The sequence below is a fragment of the Salvelinus fontinalis genome, chromosome 36 (assembly GCF_029448725.1).
Source record: "Salvelinus fontinalis isolate EN_2023a chromosome 36, ASM2944872v1, whole genome shotgun sequence".
NCBI classification, from domain to species: Eukaryota; Metazoa; Chordata; class Actinopteri; order Salmoniformes; family Salmonidae; genus Salvelinus; species Salvelinus fontinalis.
In genome coordinates, this window is record NC_074700.1 from 28,151,366 (window position 1) to 28,172,803 (window position 21,438).

The 21,438-nt window shown below is 52.9% G+C and overlaps 1 protein-coding gene across 1 annotated transcript in view; it reads right to left on the reverse strand.

Annotated features, from left to right (window-relative positions):
* Positions 1 to 326: 326 nt before the first annotated feature.
* The window catches only part of rnf150b (ring finger protein 150b), a 95,385-nt gene continuing 74,273 nt past the window's right edge, over positions 327 to 21,438 (reverse strand). The window contains exons 2-6 of the mRNA XM_055901244.1: positions 19,787 to 20,037; positions 13,378 to 13,532; positions 11,940 to 12,036; positions 10,199 to 10,421; positions 327 to 3,950 (exon numbers count right to left, since the gene is read on the reverse strand). Coding sequence (XP_055757219.1) covers positions 3,826 to 3,950; positions 10,199 to 10,421; positions 11,940 to 12,036; positions 13,378 to 13,532; positions 19,787 to 20,037 — 851 coding nt within the window. The 3' untranslated portion in view covers positions 327 to 3,825. The remainder of the gene's footprint in view (positions 3,951 to 10,198; positions 10,422 to 11,939; positions 12,037 to 13,377; positions 13,533 to 19,786; positions 20,038 to 21,438) is intronic.

The window sequence follows — 21,438 nt, forward strand, 5'->3', positions numbered from 1 at the left end:
GCACACAGCAGAAGGAGCGAAGAAGACGAGACTAAATAAGACAACATGAGGAACAAGCTGACAAAACGCTCAGGCAAAAAAATAACAAGAAAAAAAAAACAGCAATATTTGATTCTGGCAATACAGGCATTTGGAATATCACACACAAAAAGAAACATACAATTGAAATGAACTTGATATAAATCCCCCAGTCCCTAGTGTGTGACGACACAGCCCCCACATGGGCTACTGCCGGAGCAGAGAGGAGGTACAAGGTACAGCCCGCACATGGGCTACTGCCGGAGCAGAGAGGAGGTACAGGAGCCCTCAGAGAGATGGGGGGGGGGGGGGGGGGGGGGGGGGGATCTCTCTCTGTATATAACCTCAATATGGTTGTTCCTCAGGGGGAGGTGGGGGATCTCTCTCTGTACATAACCTCAATATGGTTGTTCCTCAGGGGGAGGTGGGGGATCTCTCTCTGTACATAACCTCAATATGGTTGTTCCTCAGGGGGAGGTGGAGGATCTCTCTCTGTACATAACCTCAATATGGTTGTTCCTCAGGGGGAGGTGGGGGATCTCTCTCTGTACATAACCTCAATATGGTTGTTCCTCAGGGGAGGTGGGGGATCTCTCTCTGTACATAACCTCAATATGGTTGTTCCTCAGGGGAGGTGGGGGATCTCTCTCTGTACATAACCTCAATATGGTTGTTCCTCAGGGGAGGTGGGGGATCTCTCTCTGTACATAACCTCAATATGGTTGTTCCTCAGGGGGAGGTGGGGGATCTCTCTCTGTACATAACCTCAATATGGTTGTTCCTCAGGGGGAGGTGGAGGATCTCTCTCTGTATATAACCTCAATATGGTTGTTCCTCAGGGGGAGGTGGGGGATCTCTCTCTGTACATAACCTCAATATGGTTGTTCCTCAGGGGAGGTGGGGGATCTCTCTCTGTACATAACCTCAATATGGTTGTTCCTCAGGGGAGGTGGGGGATCGCTCTCTCATTTGTGTTTTCTCCCCCACACCCGCCCTAAAGCTGTATGTGTGCTCTTAACAGAACCGGTTGTCATTATACACACAGCCCCTGTATTGCAGCGAGAGGGTCCCAGCGACTCGGTTCACTATAGGCATAATAAATATATCATCTCATTCCTCAGATCCCCTCTCATTGGAAACTACTTCCAACCCATGTTCAGACCCTCCAATACTTTCAGAATCCTGAAGGGAGTTGAACAAGTGTCTAGTTCAACTCACGCGTGGCTATTTATCTACACACAAATAGTTTTCGATCGTTTGTCACCTCGATATAGAATATATTTTATTGATTCATTCTAGAAGGATTCTAGAACGTTCCAAAGGAGGTTCTGAGAAGGATTCTAGAACGTTCCAGAGGAGGTTCTGAGAAGGATTCTAGAACGTTCCAGAGGAGGTTCTGAGAAGGATTCTAGAACGTTCCAGAGGAGTCTCCGAGAAGGATTCTAGAACGTTCCAGAGGAGGTTCTGAGAAGGATTCTAGAACGTTCCAGAGGAGGTTCTGAGAAGGATTCTAGAACGTTCCAGAGGAGGTTCTGAGAAGGATTCTAGAACGTTCCAGAGGAGGTTCTGAGAAGGATTCTAGAACGTTCCAGAGCATTGCTGTAACATCTGATTGTCAAAAAGGGGAGTTATAGGCAACACCATAAATAACACAACCAACTCTGATTGGCCAGTTAAGACAGAAAAAGGTAGTAAAAAAAACAAACAGAAAATAAAACAACACTTCACTGTGAGCTCATCGTACAGATATAGGCAGACAGACAGACAGACAGACAGACAGACAGACAGACGGACGGAGGCTAAAAGAAAGTACTTCTTACAGATATGACCATAGAATATACACAGGTAGAAGGAGAGAATACTGAAGTTGTACTTTAAAAATAGCATTACTACACTATGTAGTGGTGTGACCTTATGCCTGGTTACAGTAGTAGAGACCGTGTCATTCCAGACAGAACAACAGAAGATGCTGCGCAGTTCACTGACTACATCTCCCAGAGGTCTTTGAGGCTTTTATGAAAATAAAAATGTCCCTGTCATATATGCTCCAGTTCTTGAAGTTCTGTTTCAAAATAGTAGTTTTATAAAATCTGGTTTCTAGATTCACAAAAGGTTCTGTTGATGTGTGTGAGATCAGAACTCTTACTGTGAAATATGTCCTGGGCTCCAGGTGACAGCTACCTCCATTGACACACAGAACACCCCACCAGGTAACAGGAAGTTACCAGTCAGATCGCTCCATAACCAGGTGAGTCGATCCTCCACGTAGGCAGGGCCACAGAGTTAAATCTCTAGTGTACACGGTGTCCCATCCCATATGGGGGTTATCCAACTCATGTTACAAAACACACACCAATTGTTGCTTTGCAGCACCTACAGATTAAACTCTCGTCCAGGAGGACTGGGTAAGGTCAAAGGTCAAAATGTCAGAAATATGCGACATTTGAATAATACTTTATCTTTTTATTATGCTTTAAGATACAAAATGTAAAATATGACAATAATCCTTCCTCCAAACCATTCTATGGGTACAATTTCCAGAAAATCCCACAAATTGTGGATCTTTTTTGTCCTGGTTTAATCTGGAATCAGTTACAGGCAGGTTTATCCAGGTAGGCCCATTCCAGGTAGGCCCATTCCAGGTAGGCCCATTCAGGGTAGGTTTATCCAGGTAGGCCCATTCCAGGTAGGCCCATTCAGGGTAGGTTTATCCAGTTAAGCCCATTCCAGGTAGGTTTATCCAGGCTGGTTTATCCAGGTAGGCCCATTCCAGGTAGGTTTATCCAGGTAGGCCCATTCCAGGCAGGTTTATCCAAGTAGGCCCATTCCAGGCAGGTTTATCCAGGTATATCCATTCCAGGTAGGTTTATCCAGGCAGGTTTATCCAGGCAGGTTTATCCAGGTAGGCCCATTCCAGGTAGGTTTATCCAGGCAGGTTTATCCAGGTATATCCATTCCAGGTAGGTTTATCCAGCTATATCCATTCCAGGTAGGTTTATCCAGGTAGGCCCATTCCAGGCAGGTTTATCCAGGTAGGCCCATTCCAGGCAGGTTTATCCAGGTAGGCCCATTCCAGGTAGGTTTATCCAGGCAGGTTTATCCAGGTATATCCATTCCAGGTAGGTTTATCCAGCTATATCCATTCCAGGTAGGTTTATCCAGGCTGGTTTATCCAGGTAGGCCCATTCCAGGCAGGTTTATCCAGGCAGGTTTATCCAGGTAGGCCCATTCCAGGCAGGTTTATCCAGGTATATCCATTCCAGGCTGGTTTATTCAGGTAGACTCATTCCAGCTATATCCATTCCAGGTAGGTTTATCCAGGTAGGCCCATCCCAGGCTGGTTTATCCAGGTAGGCCCATCCCAGGTAGACCCATTCCAGGCAGGTTTATCCAGGTAGGCCCATCCCAGGCTGGTTTATCCAGGTAGGCCCATCCCAGGTAGACCCATTCCAAGCTGGTTTATCCAGGTAGGCCCATTCCAGGCTGGTTTATCCAGGTAGGCCCATCCCAGGTAGACCCATTCCAGGCAGGTTTATCCAGGTAGACCCATTCCAGGCAGGTTTATCCAGGTATATCCATTCCAGGTAGGTTTATCCAGCTATATCCATTCCAGGTAGGTTTATCCAGCTATATCCATTCCAGGTAGGTTTATCCAGGTAGGCCCATCCCAGGCTGGTTTATCCAGCCTACAGGTATGTCTCTGTCCCAAGTTAGATTTGTCCCAGGTATAGTCACGACAATACAGAAGCAAGGTAACCCAGACTTACCCAGGTTAGACCTTGTTCTGGTCCTGGTGTGGCCCGGGTCTCAGGACTTGTCGTCCCCAGTAAGGGCTGGTTGTTCCAGTGAAAGGTCTTCGTCCGACAGCCCGGTTTCTACAGCGATCACCAGGGACGCCACGGACGCACTGCTCGTCACGGGCAGGAGTTCACCTAGAGAGACGGATGAGAGAGGAGGGAGAAGAGAGAGAAGGATGAGAGAGAGGAGGGAGATGAGAGAGAAGGATGAGAGAGGAGAGGGGGGAGATGAGAGAGAGGGGAGATGAGGGAGGGTGAGATGAGAGAGGGGGGAGAAGAGGGGGGAGATGAGAGAGAGATGAGGGAGATGAGGGTGCAATTCATAAAGTTGCCACCAGGTGGCACTATGAGTGCTGCACCCCCACCCTTTCTCTCTCACCTGTGTGTGTGTCAGCAGTCTCAACTGTGTGTGTGTGCGTCAGCAGTCTCACCTGTGTGTGTGTGCGTCGGCAGTCTCACCTGTGTGTGTGTGTGTGTGTCGGCAGTCTCACCTGTGTGTGTGTGTGTGTGTCGGTAGTCTCACCTGTGTGTGTGTGTGTGTGTCGGTAGTCTCACCTGTGTGTGTGTGTGTGTGTCGGTAGTCTCAACTGTGTGTGTGTGTATCGGTAGTCTCACCTGTGTGTGTGTGTATCGGTAGTCTCACCTGTGTGTGTGTGTGTGTCGGTAGTCTCACCTGTGTGTGTGTCAGTAGTCTCACCTGTGTGTGTGTCAGTAGTCTCACCTGTGTGTGTGTCAGTAGTCTCACCTGTGTGTGTGTGTATCAGTAGTCTCACCTGTGTGTGTGTGTATCAGTAGTCTCACCTGTGTGTGTGGGTGTCAGTAGTCTCACCTGTGTGTGTGGGTGTCAGTAGTCTCACTTGTGTGTGTGTGTGTGTGTGTGTCAGTAGTCTCACCTGTGTATGTGTGTGTGTCAGTAGTCTCACCAGTGTGTGTGTGTGTGTGTCAGTAGTCTCACCTGTGTGTGTGTGTGGGTGTCAGTAGTCTCACCAGTGTGTGTGTGTGTGTGTCAGTAGTCTCACCAGTGTGTGTGTGTGTGTGTGTCAGTAGTCTCACCTGTGTGTGTGTGTGTGTGTCAGTAGTCTCACCAGTGTGTGTGTGTGTGTGTGTCAGTAGTCTCACCAGTGTGTGTGTGTGTGTGTGTCAGTAGTCTCACCAGTGTGTGTGTGTGTCAGTAGTCTCACCTGTGTGTGTGTGTGTGTGTGTCAGTAGTCTCACCTGTGTGTGTGTGTGTGTGTGTCAGTAGTCTCACCTGTGTGTGTGTGTGGGTGTCAGTAGTCTCACCTGTGTGTGTGTGTGGGTGTCAGTAGTCTCACCTGTGTGTGTGTGTGTGGGTGTCAGTAGTCTCACCTGTGTGTGTGTGTGGGTGTCAGTAGTCTCACCTGTGTGTGTGTGTGGGTGTCAGTAGTCTCACCTGTGTGTGTGTGTGGGTGTCAGTAGTCTCACCTGTGTGTGTGTGTGTGGGTGTCAGTAGTCTCACCTGTGTGTGTGTGTGGGTGTCAGTAGTCTCACCCGTGTGTGTGTGTGTGGGTGTCAGTAGTCTCACCCGTGTGTGTGTGTGTGGGTGTCAGTAGTCTCACCCGTGTGTGTGTGGGTGTCAGTAGTCTCACCCGTGTGTGTGTGGGTGTCAGTAGTCTCACCCGTGTGTGTGTGGGTGTCAGCAGTCTCACCCGTGTGTGTGTGGGTGTCAGTAGTCTCACCCGTGTGTGTGTGGGTGTCAGTAGTCTCACCCGTGTGTGTGTGGGTGTCAGTAGTCTCACCCGTGTGTGTGTGGGTGTCAGTAGTCTCACCCGTGTGTGTGTGGGTGTCAGTAGTCTCACCCGTGTGTGTGTGGGTGTCAGTAGTCTCACCCGTGTGTGTGTGGGTGTCAGTAGTCTCACCCGTGTGTGTGTGGGTGTCAGTAGTCTCACCCGTGTGTGTGTGGGTGCCAGTAGTCTCACCCGTGTGTGTGTGGGTGCCAGTAGTCTCACCCGTGTGTGTGTGGGTGTCAGTAGTCTCACCCGTGTGTGTGTGGGTGTCAGTAGTCTCACCCGTGTGTGTGTGGGTGTCAGTAGTCTCACCCGTGTGTGTGTGGGTGTCAGTAGTCTCACCTGTGTGTGTGTGGGTGTCAGTAGTCTCACCTGTGTGTGTGTGTGTGTGTCAGTCTCACCTGTGTGTGTGTGTGTGTCAGTAGTCTCACCTGTGTGTGTATGGGTGTCAGTAGTCTCACCTGTGTGTGTATGGGTGTCAGTAGTCTCACCTGTGTGTGTATGGGTGTCAGTAGTCTCACCTGTGTGTGTATGGGTGTCAGTAGTCTCACCTGTGTGTGTATGGGTGTCAGTAGTCTCACCTGTGTGTGTGTGGGTGTCAGTAGTCTCACCTGTGTGTGTGGGTGTCAGTAGTCTCACCTGTGTGTGTGGGTGTCAGTAGTCTCACCTGTGTGTGTGGGTGTCAGTAGTCTCACCTGTGTGTGTGGGTGTCAGTAGTCTCACCTGTGTGTGTGGGTGTCAGTAGTCTCACCTGTGTGTGTGGGTGTCAGTAGTCTCACCTGTGTGTGTGGGTGTCAGTAGTCTCACCTGTGTGTGTGTGGGTGTCAGTAGTCTCACCCGTGTGTGTGTGGGTGTCAGTAGTCTCACCCGTGTGTGTGTGGGTGTCAGTAGTCTCACCCGTGTGTGTGTGGGTGTCAGTAGTCTCACCCGTGTGTGTGTGGGTGTCAGTAGTCTCACCCGTGTGTGTGTGGGTGTCAGTAGTCTCACCCGTGTGTGTGTGGGTGTCAGTAGTCTCACCCGTGTGTGTGTGGGTGTCAGTAGTCTCACCCGTGTGTGTGTGGGTGTCAGTAGTCTCACCCGTGTGTGTGTGGGTGTCAGTAGTCTCACCCGTGTGTGTGTGGGTGTCAGTAGTCTCACCTGTGTGTGTGTGGGTGTCAGTAGTCTCACCTGTGTGTGTGTGTGTGTCAGTCTCACCTGTGTGTGTGTGTGTGTCAGTAGTCTCACCTGTGTGTGTATGTGTGTCAGTAGTCTCACCTGTGTGTGTATGGGTGTCAGTAGTCTCACCTGTGTGTGTATGGGTGTCAGTAGTCTCACCTGTGTGTGTGGGTGTCAGTAGTCTCAAATGTGTGTGTGGGTGTCAGTAGTCTCACCTGTGTGTGTGGGTGTCAGTAGTCTCACCTGTGTGTGTGGGTGTCAGTAGTCTCACCTGTGTGTGTGGGTGTCAGTAGTCTCACCTGTGTGTGTGGGTGTCAGTAGTCTCACCTGTGTGTGTGGGTGTCAGTAGTCTCACCTGTGTGTGTGGGTGTCAGTAGTCTCACCTGTGTGTGTGGGTGTCAGTAGTCTCACCTGTGTGTGTGGGTGTCAGTAGTCTCACCTGTGTGTGTGGGTGTCAGTAGTCTCACCTGTGTGTGTGGGTGTCAGTAGTCTCACCTGTGTGTGTGGGTGTCAGTAGTCTCACCTGTGTGTGTGGGTGTCAGTAGTCTCACCTGTGTGTGTGGGTGTCAGTAGTCTCACCTGTGTGTGTGGGTGTCAGTAGTCTCACCTGTGTGTGTGTGGGTGTCAGTAGTCTCACCTGTGTGTGTGGGTGTCAGTAGTCTCACCTGTGTGTGTGGGTGTCAGTAGTCTCACCTGTGTGTGTGTGGGTGTCAGTAGTCTCACCTGTGTGTGTGTGGGTGTCAGTAGTCTCACCTGTGTGTGTGTGGGTGTCAGTAGTCTCACCTGTGTGTGTGTGGGTGTCAGTAGTCTCACCTGTGTGTGTGTGGGTGTCAGTAGTCTCACCTGTGTGTGTGTGGGTGTCAGTAGTCTCACCTGTGTGTGTGTGGGTGTCAGTAGTCTCACCTGTGTGTGTGTGGGTGTCAGTAGTCTCACCTGTGTGTGTGTGGGTGTCAGTAGTCTCACCTGTGTGTGTGTGGGTGTCAGTAGTCTCACCTGTGTGTGTGTGGGTGTCAGTAGTCTCACCTGTGTGTGTGTGGGTGTCAGTAGTCTCACCTGTGTGTGTGTGGGTGTCAGTAGTCTCACCTGTGTGTGTGTGGGTGTCAGTAGTCTCACCTGTGTGTGTGGGTGTCAGTAGTCTCACCTGTGTGTGTGGGTGTCAGTAGTCTCACCTGTGTGTGTGGGTGTCAGTAGTCTCACCTGTGTGTGTGTGTGTCAGTCTCACCTGTGTGTGTATGGGTGTCAGTCTCACCTGTGTGTGTGGGTGTCAGTAGTCTCACCTGTGTGTGTGTGTGGGTGGGTGTCAGTAGTCTCACCTGTGTGTGTGGGTGGGTGTCAGTAGTCTCACCTGTGTGTGTGTGTGGGTGTCAGTAGTCTCACCTGTGTGTGTGTGTGGGTGTCAGTAGTCTCACCTGTGTGTGTGTGTGGGTGTCAGTAGTCTCACCTGTGTGTGTGTGTGGGTGTCAGTAGTCTCACCTGTGTGTGTGTGTGGGTGTCAGTAGTCTCACCTGTGTGTGTGTGTGGGTGTCAGTAGTCTCACCTGTGTGTGTGTGTGGGTGTCAGTAGTCTCACCTGTGTGTGTGTGTGGGTGTCAGTAGTCTCACCTGTGTGTGTGGGTGTCAGTAGTCTCGCCTGTGTGTGTGGGTGTCAGTAGTCTCGCCTGTGTGTGTGGGTGTCAGTAGTCTCGCCTGTGTGTGTGGGTGTCAGTAGTCTCGCCTGTGTGTGTGGGTGTCAGTAGTCTCGCCTGTGTGTGTGTGGGTGTCAGTAGTCTCACCTGTGTGTGTGTGGGTGTCAGTAGTCTCACCTGTGTGTGTGTGTGGGTGTCAGTAGTCTCACCTGTGTGTGTGTGTGGGTGTCAGTAGTCTCACCTGTGTGTGTGTGTGGGTGTCAGTAGTCTCACCTGTGTGTGTGTGGGGGTGTCAGTAGTCTCACCTGTGTGTGTGTGTGGGTGTCAGTAGTCTCACCTGTGTGTGTGTGTGGGTGTCAGTAGTCTCACCTGTGTGTGTGGGTGTCAGTAGTCTCACCTGTGTGTGTGGGTGTCAGTAGTCTCACCTGTGTGTGTGGGTGTCAGTAGTCTCACCTGTGTGTGTGGGTGTCAGTAGTCTCACCTGTGTGTGTGGGTGTCAGTAGTCTCACCTGTGTGTGTGTGGGTGTCAGTAGTCTCACCTGTGTGTGTGGGTGTCAGTAGTCTCACCTGTGTGTGTGTGGGTGTCAGTAGTCTCACCTGTGTGTGTGTGGGTGTCAGTAGTCTCACCTGTGTGTGTGTGGGTGTCAGTAGTCTCACCTGTGTGTGTGTGGGTGTCAGTAGTCTCACCTGTGTGTGTGTGGGTGTCAGTAGTCTCACCTGTGTGTGTGTGGGTGTCAGTAGTCTCACCTGTGTGTGTGTGGGTGTCAGTAGTCTCACCTGTGTGTGTGTGGGTGTCAGTAGTCTCACCTGTGTGTGTGTGGGTGTCAGTAGTCTCACCTGTGTGTGTGTGGGTGTCAGTAGTCTCACCTGTGTGTGTGTGGGTGTCAGTAGTCTCACCTGTGTGTGTGTGGGTGTCAGTAGTCTCACCTGTGTGTGTGTGGGTGTCAGTAGTCTCACCTGTGTGTGTGTGGGTGTCAGTAGTCTCACCTGTGTGTGTGTGGGTGTCAGTAGTCTCACCTGTGTGTGTGTGGGTGTCAGTAGTCTCACCTGTGTGTGTGTGGGTGTCAGTAGTCTCACCTGTGTGTGTGTGGGTGTCAGTAGTCTCACCTGTGTGTGTGTGGGTGTCAGTAGTCTCACCTGTGTGTGTGTGTGTGTCAGTAGTCTCACCTGTGTGTGTATGGGTGTCAGTAGTCTCACCTGTGTGTGTGGGTGTCAGTAGTCTCACCTGTGTGTGTGGGTGTCAGTAGTCTCACCTGTGTGTGTGGGTGTCAGTAGTCTCACCTGTGTGTGTGGGTGTCAGTAGTCTCACCTGTGTGTGTGGGTGTCAGTAGTCTCACCTGTGTGTGTGGGTGTCAGTAGTCTCACCTGTGTGTGTGGGTGTCAGTAGTCTCACCTGTGTGTGTGGGTGTCAGTGGTCTCACCTGTGTGTGTGGGTGTCAGTAATCTCACCTGTGTGTGTGGGTGTCAGTAGTCTCACCTGTGTGTGTGGGTGTCAGTAGTCTCACCTGTGTGTGTGTGGGTGTCAGTAGTCTCACCTGTGTGTGTGTGGGTGTCAGTAGTCTCACCTGTGTGTGTGTGGGTGTCAGTAGTCTCACCTGTGTGTGTCAGTAGTCTCACCTGTGTGTGTCAGTAGTCTCACCTGTGTGTGTGTGTATCGGTAGTCTCACCTGTGTGTGTATCGGTAGTCTCACCTGTGTGTGTATCGGTAGTCTCACCTGTGTGTGTATCGGTAGTCTCACCTGTGTGTGTATCGGTAGTCTCACCTGTGTGTGTATCGGTAGTCTCACCTGTGTGTGTATCGGTAGTCTCACCTGTGTGTGTATCGGTAGTCTCACCTGTGTGTGTATCGGTAGTCTCACCTGTGTGGGTGTCAGTAGTAACAGTAATGGGACTATCCCTCAGAGGGTCTGGGTCGTGGTAGTCTTGGGGGAGCCCCACCCTCCGCACCCCCGGGTCTAGAACCACCGGCCCCCCCTCACTGAGGGTCCCCTCACTGGACCCCGCCGATACCACAGCCTCCAGGACCACACCCCCCACCATCTCATAGTCCAAGGGCAGGTCATCCAGACAGTCTGCATTTAACTTGAGATGAGACAGGAATAGAGACAGGAAGAGAGAGAGAGACAGGAATAGAGACAGGAAGAGAGAGAGAGACAGGAATAGAGACAGGAAGAGAGAGAGAGACAGGAAGAGAGAGAGAGACAGAGAGAGAGAGAGACAGGAAGAGAGACAGGAAGAGAGAGAGAGACAGGAAGAGAGACAGGAAGAGACAGGAAGAGAGAGAGAGACAGGAATAGAGACAGGAAGAGAGAGAGAGACAGGAATAGAGAGAGAGAGAGAGACAGGAAGAGAGACAGAGAGAGAGAGAGACAGGAAGAGACAGAGAGAGAGAGACAGGAAGAGAGAGACAGGAAGAGAGACAGGAAGAGAGAGAGAGACAGAAAGAGACATGACAGACGGGGAGGGGAGGAGAGAGATAGTGAGGAGAGGAAGAGAGATAGTGAGGAGAGAGATAGTGAGGAGAGAGATAGTGAGGAGAGAGATAGTGAGGAGAGAGATAGCGAGGAGAGAGATAGCGAGGAGAGAGATAGCGAGGAGAGAGATAGTGAGGAGAGAGATAGTGAGGAGAGAGATAGTGAGGAGAGGAGAAGAGATAGTGAGGAGAGGAGAAGAGATAGTGAGGAGAGGAGAAGAGATAGTGAGGAGAGGAAGAGAGATAGTGAGGAGAGGAAGAGAGATAGTGAGGAGAGGAAGAGAGATAGTGAGGAGAGGAAGAGAGATAGTGAGGAGAGGAAGAGAGATAGTGAGGAGAGGAAGAGAGATGGTGAGGAGAGGAGAGAGATGGTGAGGAGAGGAGAGAGATAGTGAGGAGAGGAGAGAGATAGTGAGGAGAGAGATGGTGAGGAGAGGATAGAGATGGTGAGGAGAGGAGAGAGATAGTGAGGAGAGGAGAGAGATAGTGAGGAGAGGAAGAGAGATAGTGAGGAGAGGAAGAGAGATAGTGAGGAGAGGAAGAGAGATAGTGAGGAGAGGAAGAGAGATAGTGAGGAGAGGAAGAGAGATAGTGAGGAGAGAGATGGTGAGGAGAGGATAGAGATGGTGAGGAGAGGAGAGAGATAGTGAGGAGAGGAGAGAGATAGTGAGGAGAGGAAGAGAGATAGTGAGGAGAGGAAGAGAGATAGTGAGGAGAGGAAGAGAGATGGTGAGGAGAGAGATAGTGAGGAGAGAGATAGTGAGGAGAGAGATAGTGAGGAGAGAGATAGTGAGGAGAGAGATAGTGAGGAGAGAGATAGTGAGGAGAGAGATAGTGAGGAGAGAGATAGTGAGGAGAGAGATAGTGAGGAGAGAGATAGTGATGAGAGAGATAGTGAGGAGAGAGATAGTGAGGAGAGAGATAGTGAGGAGAGAGATAGTGAGGAGAGAGATAGTGAGGAGAGAGATAGTGAGGAGAGGAGAGATAGTGAGGAGAGGAAGAGCAGAGAGAGAAAATGTTATGTGCGTTCAGTTCAAACATATTCAATGGTGTTGGTGCGAAGGAGTCAACTTTAGATTCATTTGAGTAATTTCAATTCAACAGAAATAAAAAATGAAATGACTCACAGCGATGCCCAGGGCTTTGAGGATGTCTATCTTACACATGGGACACGTCCTGTGATCCAGCAGCCATGGGTCCACACAGTTCTTATGGAACAAATGTCTGAGAGGAGATAGAGGTTATAACATGTTTATAAAAAGGTCTATGACAGGTTATAGCAGGTCTATAACATGGGACAGGTCCTGTGATCCAGCAGCCAGGGGTCCACACAGTTCTTATGGAACAGATGTCTGAGAGGAGATAGAGGTTATAACATGTTTATAAAAAGGTCTATGACAGGTTATAGCAGGTCTATGACAGGTTATAGCAGGTCTATGACAGGTTATAGCAGGTCTATAACATGGGACACGTCCTGTGATCCAGCAGCCATGGGTCCACACAGTTCTTATGGAACAAATGTCTGAGAGGAGAAACGCAACCATGGCTTTATGATTCTTGCGGTCAATTTGCAGTCTACAAATTATGTTCTGGACCCCAACCATCCGCTTATGAAGAAAAAATTTGAATCCCCCAAAACAGATATGTTTTACTTAAACATAAATTATTTCAAACCTTGCTTACTTTTGTATACGATCATGCCTTTCGTTTGTGCGTTGGAACACATTTCTTCAATCAAAAATCACTTGGAGCTGATTTTTTCCTGGGTTTTTTACAGTCTTATGTCTCTGAATGCAGTTTGGAGGAAGTCGCTAACTAGCGTTGTGCAGTTTGGAGGAAGTCGCTAACTAGCGTTGTGCAGTTTGGAGGAAGTCGCTAACTAGCGTTGTGCAGTTTGGAGGAAGTCGCTAACTAGCGTTGTGCAGTTTGGAGGAAGTCGCTAACTAGCGTTGTGCAGTTTGGAGGAAGTCGCTAACTAGCGTTGTGCAGTTTGGAGGAAGTCGCTAACTAGCGTTGTGCAGTTTGGAGGAAGTCGCTAACTAGCGTTGTGCAGTTTGGAGGAAGTCGCTAACTAGCGTTGTGCAGTTTGGAGGAAGTCGCTAACTAGCGTTGTGCAGTTTGGAGGAAGTCGCTAACTAGCGTTGTGCAGTTTGGAGGAAGTCGCTAACTAACTAGGTTCGATTCCAGGCTGTATCACAGCGGTCTAAGGCACTGCATTTCAGTGCTAGAGGCATCACTACAGACACTGGTTCGATTCCAGGCTGTATCACAACCGGCCGTGATTAGGAATCCCATAGGGCGGTGTACAATTGGCCCAGCGTCGTCTGGGTTTGGCCGGGGCACGCAGTCATCGTAAATAAGAATTTGTTCTCAACTGACTTGCCTAGTTACATAAAGGTTCAATAAATAACAATAAGAAATAAAAAATCTTGGATCTCAAAACTACCTCAACTTCCTTCATACTGGACACAGACCTAGAAGTGTTATCCAACAGTTCATCTGACTCCGGTGAAGTAGAATAAAAGGCCTCGTTACCCTTTACGTGTTTCTAACGGTCTCACTTACCTGCAGGGTAGTATCCTGACCACATCGTTGGGCTTGTAGCCCTCGATACACACGGCACAGTTATCAAAGTCTGACTCCGTTTCCTCGTCTCCTTTCCTGATGGTCCTGACCTGCAGTTTACTGATGGCCTTCTTAGCTGCATCTCCCAGGCGCCTCTGGAGAGAGAGGGGAAACGAGAGAGAGAGGGGAGGGGAAACGAGAGAGAGAGGGGAGAGGGGAAACGAGAGAGAGGGGGAGGGAAAACGAGAGCGAGGGGGAGGGGAAACGAGAGAGAGAGGGGAGAGGGGAAACGAGAGAGAGAGGGGAGAGGGGAAACGAGAGAGAGAGGGGAGAGGGGAAACGAGAGAGAGAGGGGAGAGGGGAAACGAGAGAGAGAGGGGAGAGGGGAAACGAGAGAGAGAGGGGAGAGGGGAAACGAGAGAGAGGGGGGAGAGGGGAAACGAGAGAGAGGGGGGAGAGGGGAAACGAGAGAGAGGGGGGAGAGGGGAAACGAGAGAGAGGGGGGAGAGGGGAAACGAGAGAGAGGGGGGAGAGGGGAAACGAGAGAGAGGGGGGAGGGGAAACGAGAGAGAGGGGGAGGGGAAACGAGAGAGAGGGGAGAGGGGAAACGAGAGAGAGAGGGGAGGAGAAACGAGAGAGAGGGGGGAGGGGAAACGAGAGAGAGAGGGGGGAGGGGAAACGAGAGAGAGAGGGGAAACGAGAGAGAGAGGGGAAACGAGAGAGAGAGGGGAAACGAGAGAGAGAGGGGAGGGGAAACGAGAGAGAGGGGGGAGGGGAAACGAGAGAGGGGTGAGGGGAAAAGAGAGAGAGGTGAGGGGAAACGAGAGAGAGAGGGGAGGGGAAACGAGAGAGAGAGGGGAGGGGAAACGAGAGAGAGAGGGGAGGGGAAACGAGAGAGAGAGGGGAGAGGGGAAACGAGAGAGAGAGGGGGAGGGGAAACGAGAGAGAGAGGGGGAGGGGAAACGAGAGAGAGAGGGGGAGGGGAAACGAGAGAGAGAGAGGGGAGGGGAAACGAGAGAGAGAGAGGGGAGGGGAAACGAGAGAGAGAGAGGGGAGGGGAAACGAGAGAGAGAGAGGGGAGAGGGGAAACGAGAGAGAGAGAGGGGAGAGGGGAAACGAGAGAGAGGAAACGAGAGAGAGGGGAAACGAGAGAGAGAGGGGAGGGGAAACGAGAGAGAGGGGGGAGGGGAAACGAGAGAGGGGTGAGGGGAAAAGAGAGAGAGGTGAGGGGAAACGAGAGAGAGAGGGGAGGGGAAACGAGAGAGAGAGGGGAGGGGAAACGAGAGAGAGAGGGGAGGGGAAACGAGAGAGAGAGGGGAGAGGGGAAACGAGAGAGAGAGGGGAGAGGGGAAACGAGAGAGAGAGGGGGGAGGGGAAACGAGAGAGAGAGGGGGGAGGGGAAACGAGAGAGAGAGGGGAGAGGGGAAACGAGAGAGAGAGGGGAGAGGGGAAACGAGAGAGAGAGGGGAGTGGGGAAACGAGAGAGAGTGGGGAGAGGGGAAACGAGAGAAAGGGGAGAGGGGAAACGAGAGAGAGGGGAGAGGGGAAACGAGAGAGAGGGGAGAGGGGAAACGAGAGAGAGGGGAGAGGGGAAACGAGAGAGAGGGGAGAGGGGAAACGAGAGAGGGGTGAGGGGAAAAGAGAGAGGGGTGAGGGGAAAAGAGAGAGGGGTGAGGGGAAACGAGAGAGGGGTGAGGGGAAACGAGAGAGGGGTGAGGGGAAAAGAGAGAGAGGGGTGAGGGGAAACGAGAGAGAGAGGGGAGGGGAAACGAGAGAGAGAGGGGAGGGGAAACGAGAGAGAGAGGGGAGAGGGGAAACGAGAGAGAGAGGGGAGGGGAAACGAGAGAGAGAGGGGAGGGGAAACGAGAGAGAGAGGGGAGGGGAAACGAGAGAGAGAGGGGAGGGGAAACGAGAGAGAGAGGGGAGAGGGGAAACGAGAGAGAGGGGGGAGGGGAAACGAGAGAGAGGGGGAGGGGAAACGAGAGAGAGAGGGGAGAGGGAAAACGAGAGAGAGAGGGGAGGAGAAACGAGAGAGAGGGGGAGGGGAAACGAGAGAGAGAGGGGAGAGGGGAAACGAGAGAGAGGGGGGAGAGGGGAAACGAGAGAGAGGGGGGAGAGGGGAAACGAGAGAGAGGGGGGAGAGGGGAAACGAGAGAGAGGGGGGAGAGGGGAAACGAGAGAGAGGGGGAGGGGAAACGAGAGAGAGGGGGAGGGGAAACGAGAGAGAGGGGGAGGAGAAACGAGAGAGAGAGGGGAGGAGAAACGAGAGAGAGAGGGGGGAGGGGAAACGAGAGAGAGAGGGGGGAGGGGAAACGAGAGAGAGAGGGGAGAGGGGAAACGAGAGAGAGAGGGGGGAGGGGAAACGAGAGAGAGGGGAGAGGGGAAACGAGAGAGAGAGGGGAGGGGAAACGAGAGAGAGAGGGGAGGGGAAACGAGAGAGAGAGGGGAGGGGAAACGAGAGAGAGAGGGGAGGGGAAACGAGAGAGAGAGGGGAGGGGAAACGAGAGAGAGAGGGGAGGGGAAACGAGAGAGAGAGGGGAGGGGAAACGAGAGAGAGAGGGGAGGGGAAACGAGAGAGAGAGGGGAGGGGAAACGAGAGAGAGAGGGGAGGGGAAACGAGAGAGAGAGGGGAGGGGAAACGAGAGAGAGAGGGGAGGGGAAAAGAGAGAGAGGGGAGAGGGGAAACGAGAGAGAGGGGGGAGGGGAAACGAGAGAGAGGGGGAGGGGAAACGAGAGAGAGAGGGGAGAGGGAAAACGAGAGAGAGAGGGGAGGAGAAACGAGAGAGAGGGGGAGGGGAAACGAGAGAGAGAGGGGAGAGGGGAAACGAGAGAGAGAGGGGAGAGAGGAAACGAGAGAGAGAGGGGAGAGGGGAAACGAGAGAGAGAGGGGAGAGGGGAAACGAGAGAGAGGGGGGAGGGGAAACGAGAGAGAGGGGGAGGGGAAACGAGAGAGAGGGGAGAGGGGAAACGAGAGAGAGAGGGGAGGAGAAACGAGAGAGAGGGGGAGGGGAAACGAGAGAGAGGGGGAGGAGAAACGAGAGAGAGAGGGGGGAGGGGAAACGAGAGAGAGAGGGGGGAGGGGAAACGAGAGAGAGAGGGGAGAGGGGAAACGAGAGAGAGAGGGGGGAGGGGAAACGAGAGAGAGAGGGGAGGGGAAACGAGAGAGAGAGGGGAGGGGAAACGAGAGAGAGAGGGGAGGGGAAACGAGAGAGAGAGGGGAGGGGAAACGAGAGAGAGAGGGGAGGGGAAACGAGAGAGAGAGGGGAGAGGGGAAAAGAGAGAGAGGGGAGAGGGGAAACGAGAGAGAGAGGGGAGGGGAAACGAGAGAGAGAGGGGAGAGGGGAAACGAGAGAGAGGGGAGAGGGGAAACGAGAGAGAGGGGAGAGGGGAAACGAGAGAGAGAGGGAGAGGGGAAACGAGAGAGAGAGGGGAGGGGAAACGAGAGAGAGAGGGGAGGGGAAACGAGAGAGAGAGGGGAGGGGAAACGAGAGAGAGAGGGGAGGGGAAACGAGAGAGAGAGGGGAGGGGAAACGAGAGAGAGAGGGGAGGGGAAACGAGAGAGAGAGGGGAGGGGAAACGAGAGAGAGAGGGGAGGGGAAACGAGAGAGAGAGGGGAGGGGAAACGAGAGAGAGAGGGGAGAGGGGAAACGAGAGAGAGAGGGGAGAGGAAACGAGAGAGAGAGGGGAGAGGAAACGAGAGAGAGAGGGTAGAGGGGAAACGAGAGAGAGAGGGGAGAGGAAACGAGAGAGAGAGGGGAGAGGGGAAACGAGAGAGAGAGGGGAGAGGAAACGAGAGAGAGAGGGGAGAGGGGAAACGAGAGAGAGAGGGGAGAGGGGAAACGAGAGAGAGAGAGGAGAGGGGAAACGAGAGAGAGAGAGGAGAGGGGAAACGAGAGAGAGGGGAGAGGGGAAACGAGAGAGAGAGGGGAGGGGAAACGAGAGAGAGAGGGGAGGGGAAACGAGAGAGGGGTGGGGAAACGAGAGAGGGGTGAGGGGAAACGAGAGAGGTGAGGGGAAACGAGAGAGAGAGGGGAGGGGAAACGAGAGAGAGAGGGGAGGGGAAACGAGAGAGAGAGGGGGGAGGGGAAACGAGAGAGAGAGGGGGGAGGGGAAACGAGAGAGAGAGGGGGAGGGGAAACGAGAGAGAGAGGGGAGGGGAAACGAGAGAGAGAGGGGGGAGGGGAAACGAGAGAGAGAGGGGGGAGGGGAAACGAGAGAGAGAGGGGGGAGGGGAAACGAGAGAGAGAGGGGAGAGGGGAAACGAGAGAGAGAGGGGGAGGGGAAACGAGAGAGAGAGGGGAGGGGAAACGAGAGAGAGAGGGGAGGGGAAACGAGAGAGAGAGGGGAGGGGAAACGAGAGAGAGAGGGGAGGGGAAACGAGAGAGAGAGGGGAGGGGAAACGAGAGAGAGAGGGGAGAGGGGAAAAGAGAGAGAGGGGAGAGGGGAAACGAGAGAGAGGGGAGAGGGGAAACGAGAGAGAGGGGAGAGGGGAGGGGGGAAACGAGAGAGAGAGGGGAGAGGGGAAACGAGAGAGAGGGGAGAGGGGAAACGAGAGAGAGAGAGAGGAGAGGGGAAACGAGAGAGAGAGAGAGGAGAGGGGAAACGAGAGAGAGGGGAGAGGGGAAACGAGAGAGAGAGGGGAGGGGAAACGAGAGAGAGAGGGGAGGGGAAACGAGAGAGAGGGGAGGGGAAACGAGAGAGGGGTGAGGGGAAACGAGAGAGAGAGGGGAGGGGAAACGAGAGAGAGGGGAGAGGGGAAACGAGAGAGAGAGAGGGGAGAGGGGAAACGAGAGAGAGGGGGGAGAGGGGAAACGAGAGAGAGAGGGGAGAGGGGAAACGAGAGAGGGGTGAGGGGAAAAGAGAGAGAGAGGTGAGGGGAAACGAGAGAGAGAGGGGAGGGGAAACGAGAGAGAGAGGGGAGGGGAAACGAGAGAGAGAGGGGAGGGGAAACGAGAGAGAGAGGGGAGGGGAAAAGAGAGAGAGGTGAGGGGAAAAGAGAGAGAAGTGAGGGGAAAAGAGAGAGAAGTGAGGGGAAACGAGTGAGAGAGGTGAGGGGAAACGAGAGAGAGAGGGGAGGGGAAACGAGAGAGAGAGGGGAGGGGAAACGAGAGAGAGAGGGGAGGGGAAACGAGAGAGAGAGGGGAGGGGAAACGAGAGAGAGAGGAGAGGGGAAACGAGAGAGAGAGGAGAGGGGAAACGAGAGAGAGAGGGGAGAGGGGAAACGAGAGAGAGAGGGGAGGGGAAACGAGAGAGAGAGGGGAGGGGAAACGAGAGAGAGAGGGGAGGGGAAACGAGAGAGAGGGGGGAGGGGAAACGAGAGAGAGAGGGGAGAGGGGAAACGAGAGAGAGAGGGGAGAGGGGAAACGAGAGAGAGAGGGGAGAGGGGAAACGAGAGAGAGAGGGGAGGGGAAACGAGAGAGAGAGGGGAGGGAAAACGAGAGAAAGAGGGGAGGGGAAACGAGAGAGAGGGGAGGGGAAACGAGAGAGAGGGGAGGGGAAACGAGAGAGAAGGGTGGGGGGGGGGAGAGAGGGGAAACGAGAGAGAGAGGAGGGGAAACGAGAGAGAGAGGAGGGGAAACGAGAGAGAAGGGTGGGGGGGAGAGAGAGAGGGGAGGGGAAACGAGAGAGAGGGGAGGGGAAACGAGAGAGAGGGGAGGGGAGGGGAAACGAGAGAGAGGGGAGGGGAGGGGAAACGAGAGAGAAGTCTTACTACATTTGCACACACTGTATATAGACGTTTTCTATTGTGTTATTGACTGTATGTTTGTTTATTCCATGTGTAACTCTGTTGTTTGTGTCGCACTGCTTTGCTTTATCTTGGCCAGGTCACAGTTGTAAATGAGAACTTGCTGGTCGGTTCTAGGGTCATTGTGCCGGCCCTGTGCGTACCTGGTCGGTTCTAGGCTCATTGTGCCGGCCCTGTGCGTACCTGGTCGGTTCTAGGCTCATTGTGCCGGCCCTGTGCGTACCTGGTCGGTTCTAGGCTCATTGTGCCGGACCTGTGCGTACCTGGTCGGTTCTAGGCTCATTGTGCCGGCCCTGTGCGTACCTGGTCGGTTCTAGGGTCATTGTGCCGGCCCTGTGCGTACCTGGTCGGTTCTAGGCTCATTGTGCCGGCCCTGTGCGTACCTGGTCGGTTCTAGGCTCATTGTGCCGGCCCTGTGCGTACCTGGTCGGTTCTAGGCTCATTGTGCCGGACCTGTGCGTACCTGGTCGGTTCTAGGCTCATTGTGCCGGCCCTGTGCGTACCTGGTCGGTTCTAGGCTCATTGTGCCGGCCCTGTGCGTACCTGGTCGGTTCTAGGCTCATTGTGCCGGCCCTGTGCGTACCTGGTCGGTTCTAGGCTCATTGTGCCGGCCCTGTGCGTACCTGGTCGGTTCTAGGCTCATTGTGCCGGCCCTGTGCGTACCTGGTAGCGGTCTCGTGCGTTGACGTATCTGAACCTCTGTATGTAGTAGAAGACGAGCCAGGCCAGAGAGATAATCATCAGGATGATGAAGGAGATGGAGACGAACACCACCGACGTCCTGCTCACGTACTTCTGGAGGTTACGCGTTCCTATGGTGATGTGCATGGTTACCGTGACGTTCCGCTCTAGCAGAGCAGCGACCTCACGACCTTTAGGCTCGGGGATCATGATGGCGACCACATCACCCATACCTGAGAAGGAGGGAGGGGAGATTTTAGGACAGGAATACAAATAAAACAGACTCTTTGTGTGTGTGTGTGTGTGTGTGTGTGTCTTCACTGCTCAGCAGAAGAAGCCTTGTGACTGTCTGGGACCGGACTCATCCCCTGTGGCAGAATTTAGAACCTCCACATAGACTCTAAGAACACTGGGACTGTAAACAGAACTCCTGAGTGTTCCATCCTAACGTAAACCTCATTAGTCTCTCTAGTGGCATGAATAAGGAGTGCGACAGGGCCATTTGTGAAATTTCTGACTCCACCACGAAACGTCAAGAATGCAGAGAGGAATGTTCCAGGTGTATTCATGGGGCCTGGACTACCCAACACTTATCATCACTGATCACACACTTATTGATCCCCAGACCAGATAGAGCACACAGTCTGATAATAGACGCAAACAGCAAGGCCTACACACACACACCGTTGCCAGTTTATTAGGTACACCACCCCGTTTCACAAAAATGGTTCGCTCCTACAGACAGTGAGTCACGTGACCGTGGCTTGCCATATAAAGCAGGCAGACAGGCATCGAGGCATTCAGTTACTGTTCAGTTGAACATTAGAAAACTAGTGACCTAAGAGACTTTGAGCGAGGTATGATCGTCGGTGTCATGGCACGCCGAATCCAGTATCTCAAAAAAACGTCCCGGCCACTTGGAGTTTTCACACACGACAGTGTCTAGGGTTTACCGAGCGAAACAAAACAACATAGTCAACGGCAGTCCTGTGAAAACAGCTGGTTGATGAACGAGGTCGAAGGAGAACGGTGGCGGGCCACAAACAGACAGCGGCGCCCTACAACAGCGGTGGGCAGAACGGCATCTCAGAAACGCACGTCTCATCTATCCTTGTCACGGATTGGCTATTGCAGCAGACGACCACCCCGGGTTCCACTCCAATCAGCTTAAAACAAGAAGAAGCTGCTCCAGTGGGCACGCGATCACCAACACTGGACATTTGAGGAGTGGAAAAACATTGCCTGGTCCGACAAATCCTGGTTCATGTTGCGTCATGCTGATGGCAGAGTCAGGATTTGGCGTAAGCAGAATGAGTCCATGGGCCCATCCTGCCTGGTGTCAACGGTACAGGCTGGTAGTGGAGGTGTAATGTTGTGGGGATTGTTTTCCTGGCGCACGTTAGGTTCCTGTGTGTGTGTGTGTGTGTGTGTGTGTGTGTGTGTGTGTGTGTGTGTGTGTGTGTGTGTGTGTGAGAGAGAGGACATGCAATACACAGTGCATTCTGAAAGTATTCAGACCCCTTCACTTTTTCCACTTTTTGTTACGTTACAGACTTATTCTAAAATGGATTAAAACATTTTTCCCTCATCAATCTACACACAATACGCCATAATAAGGACAAAGCAAAATTATT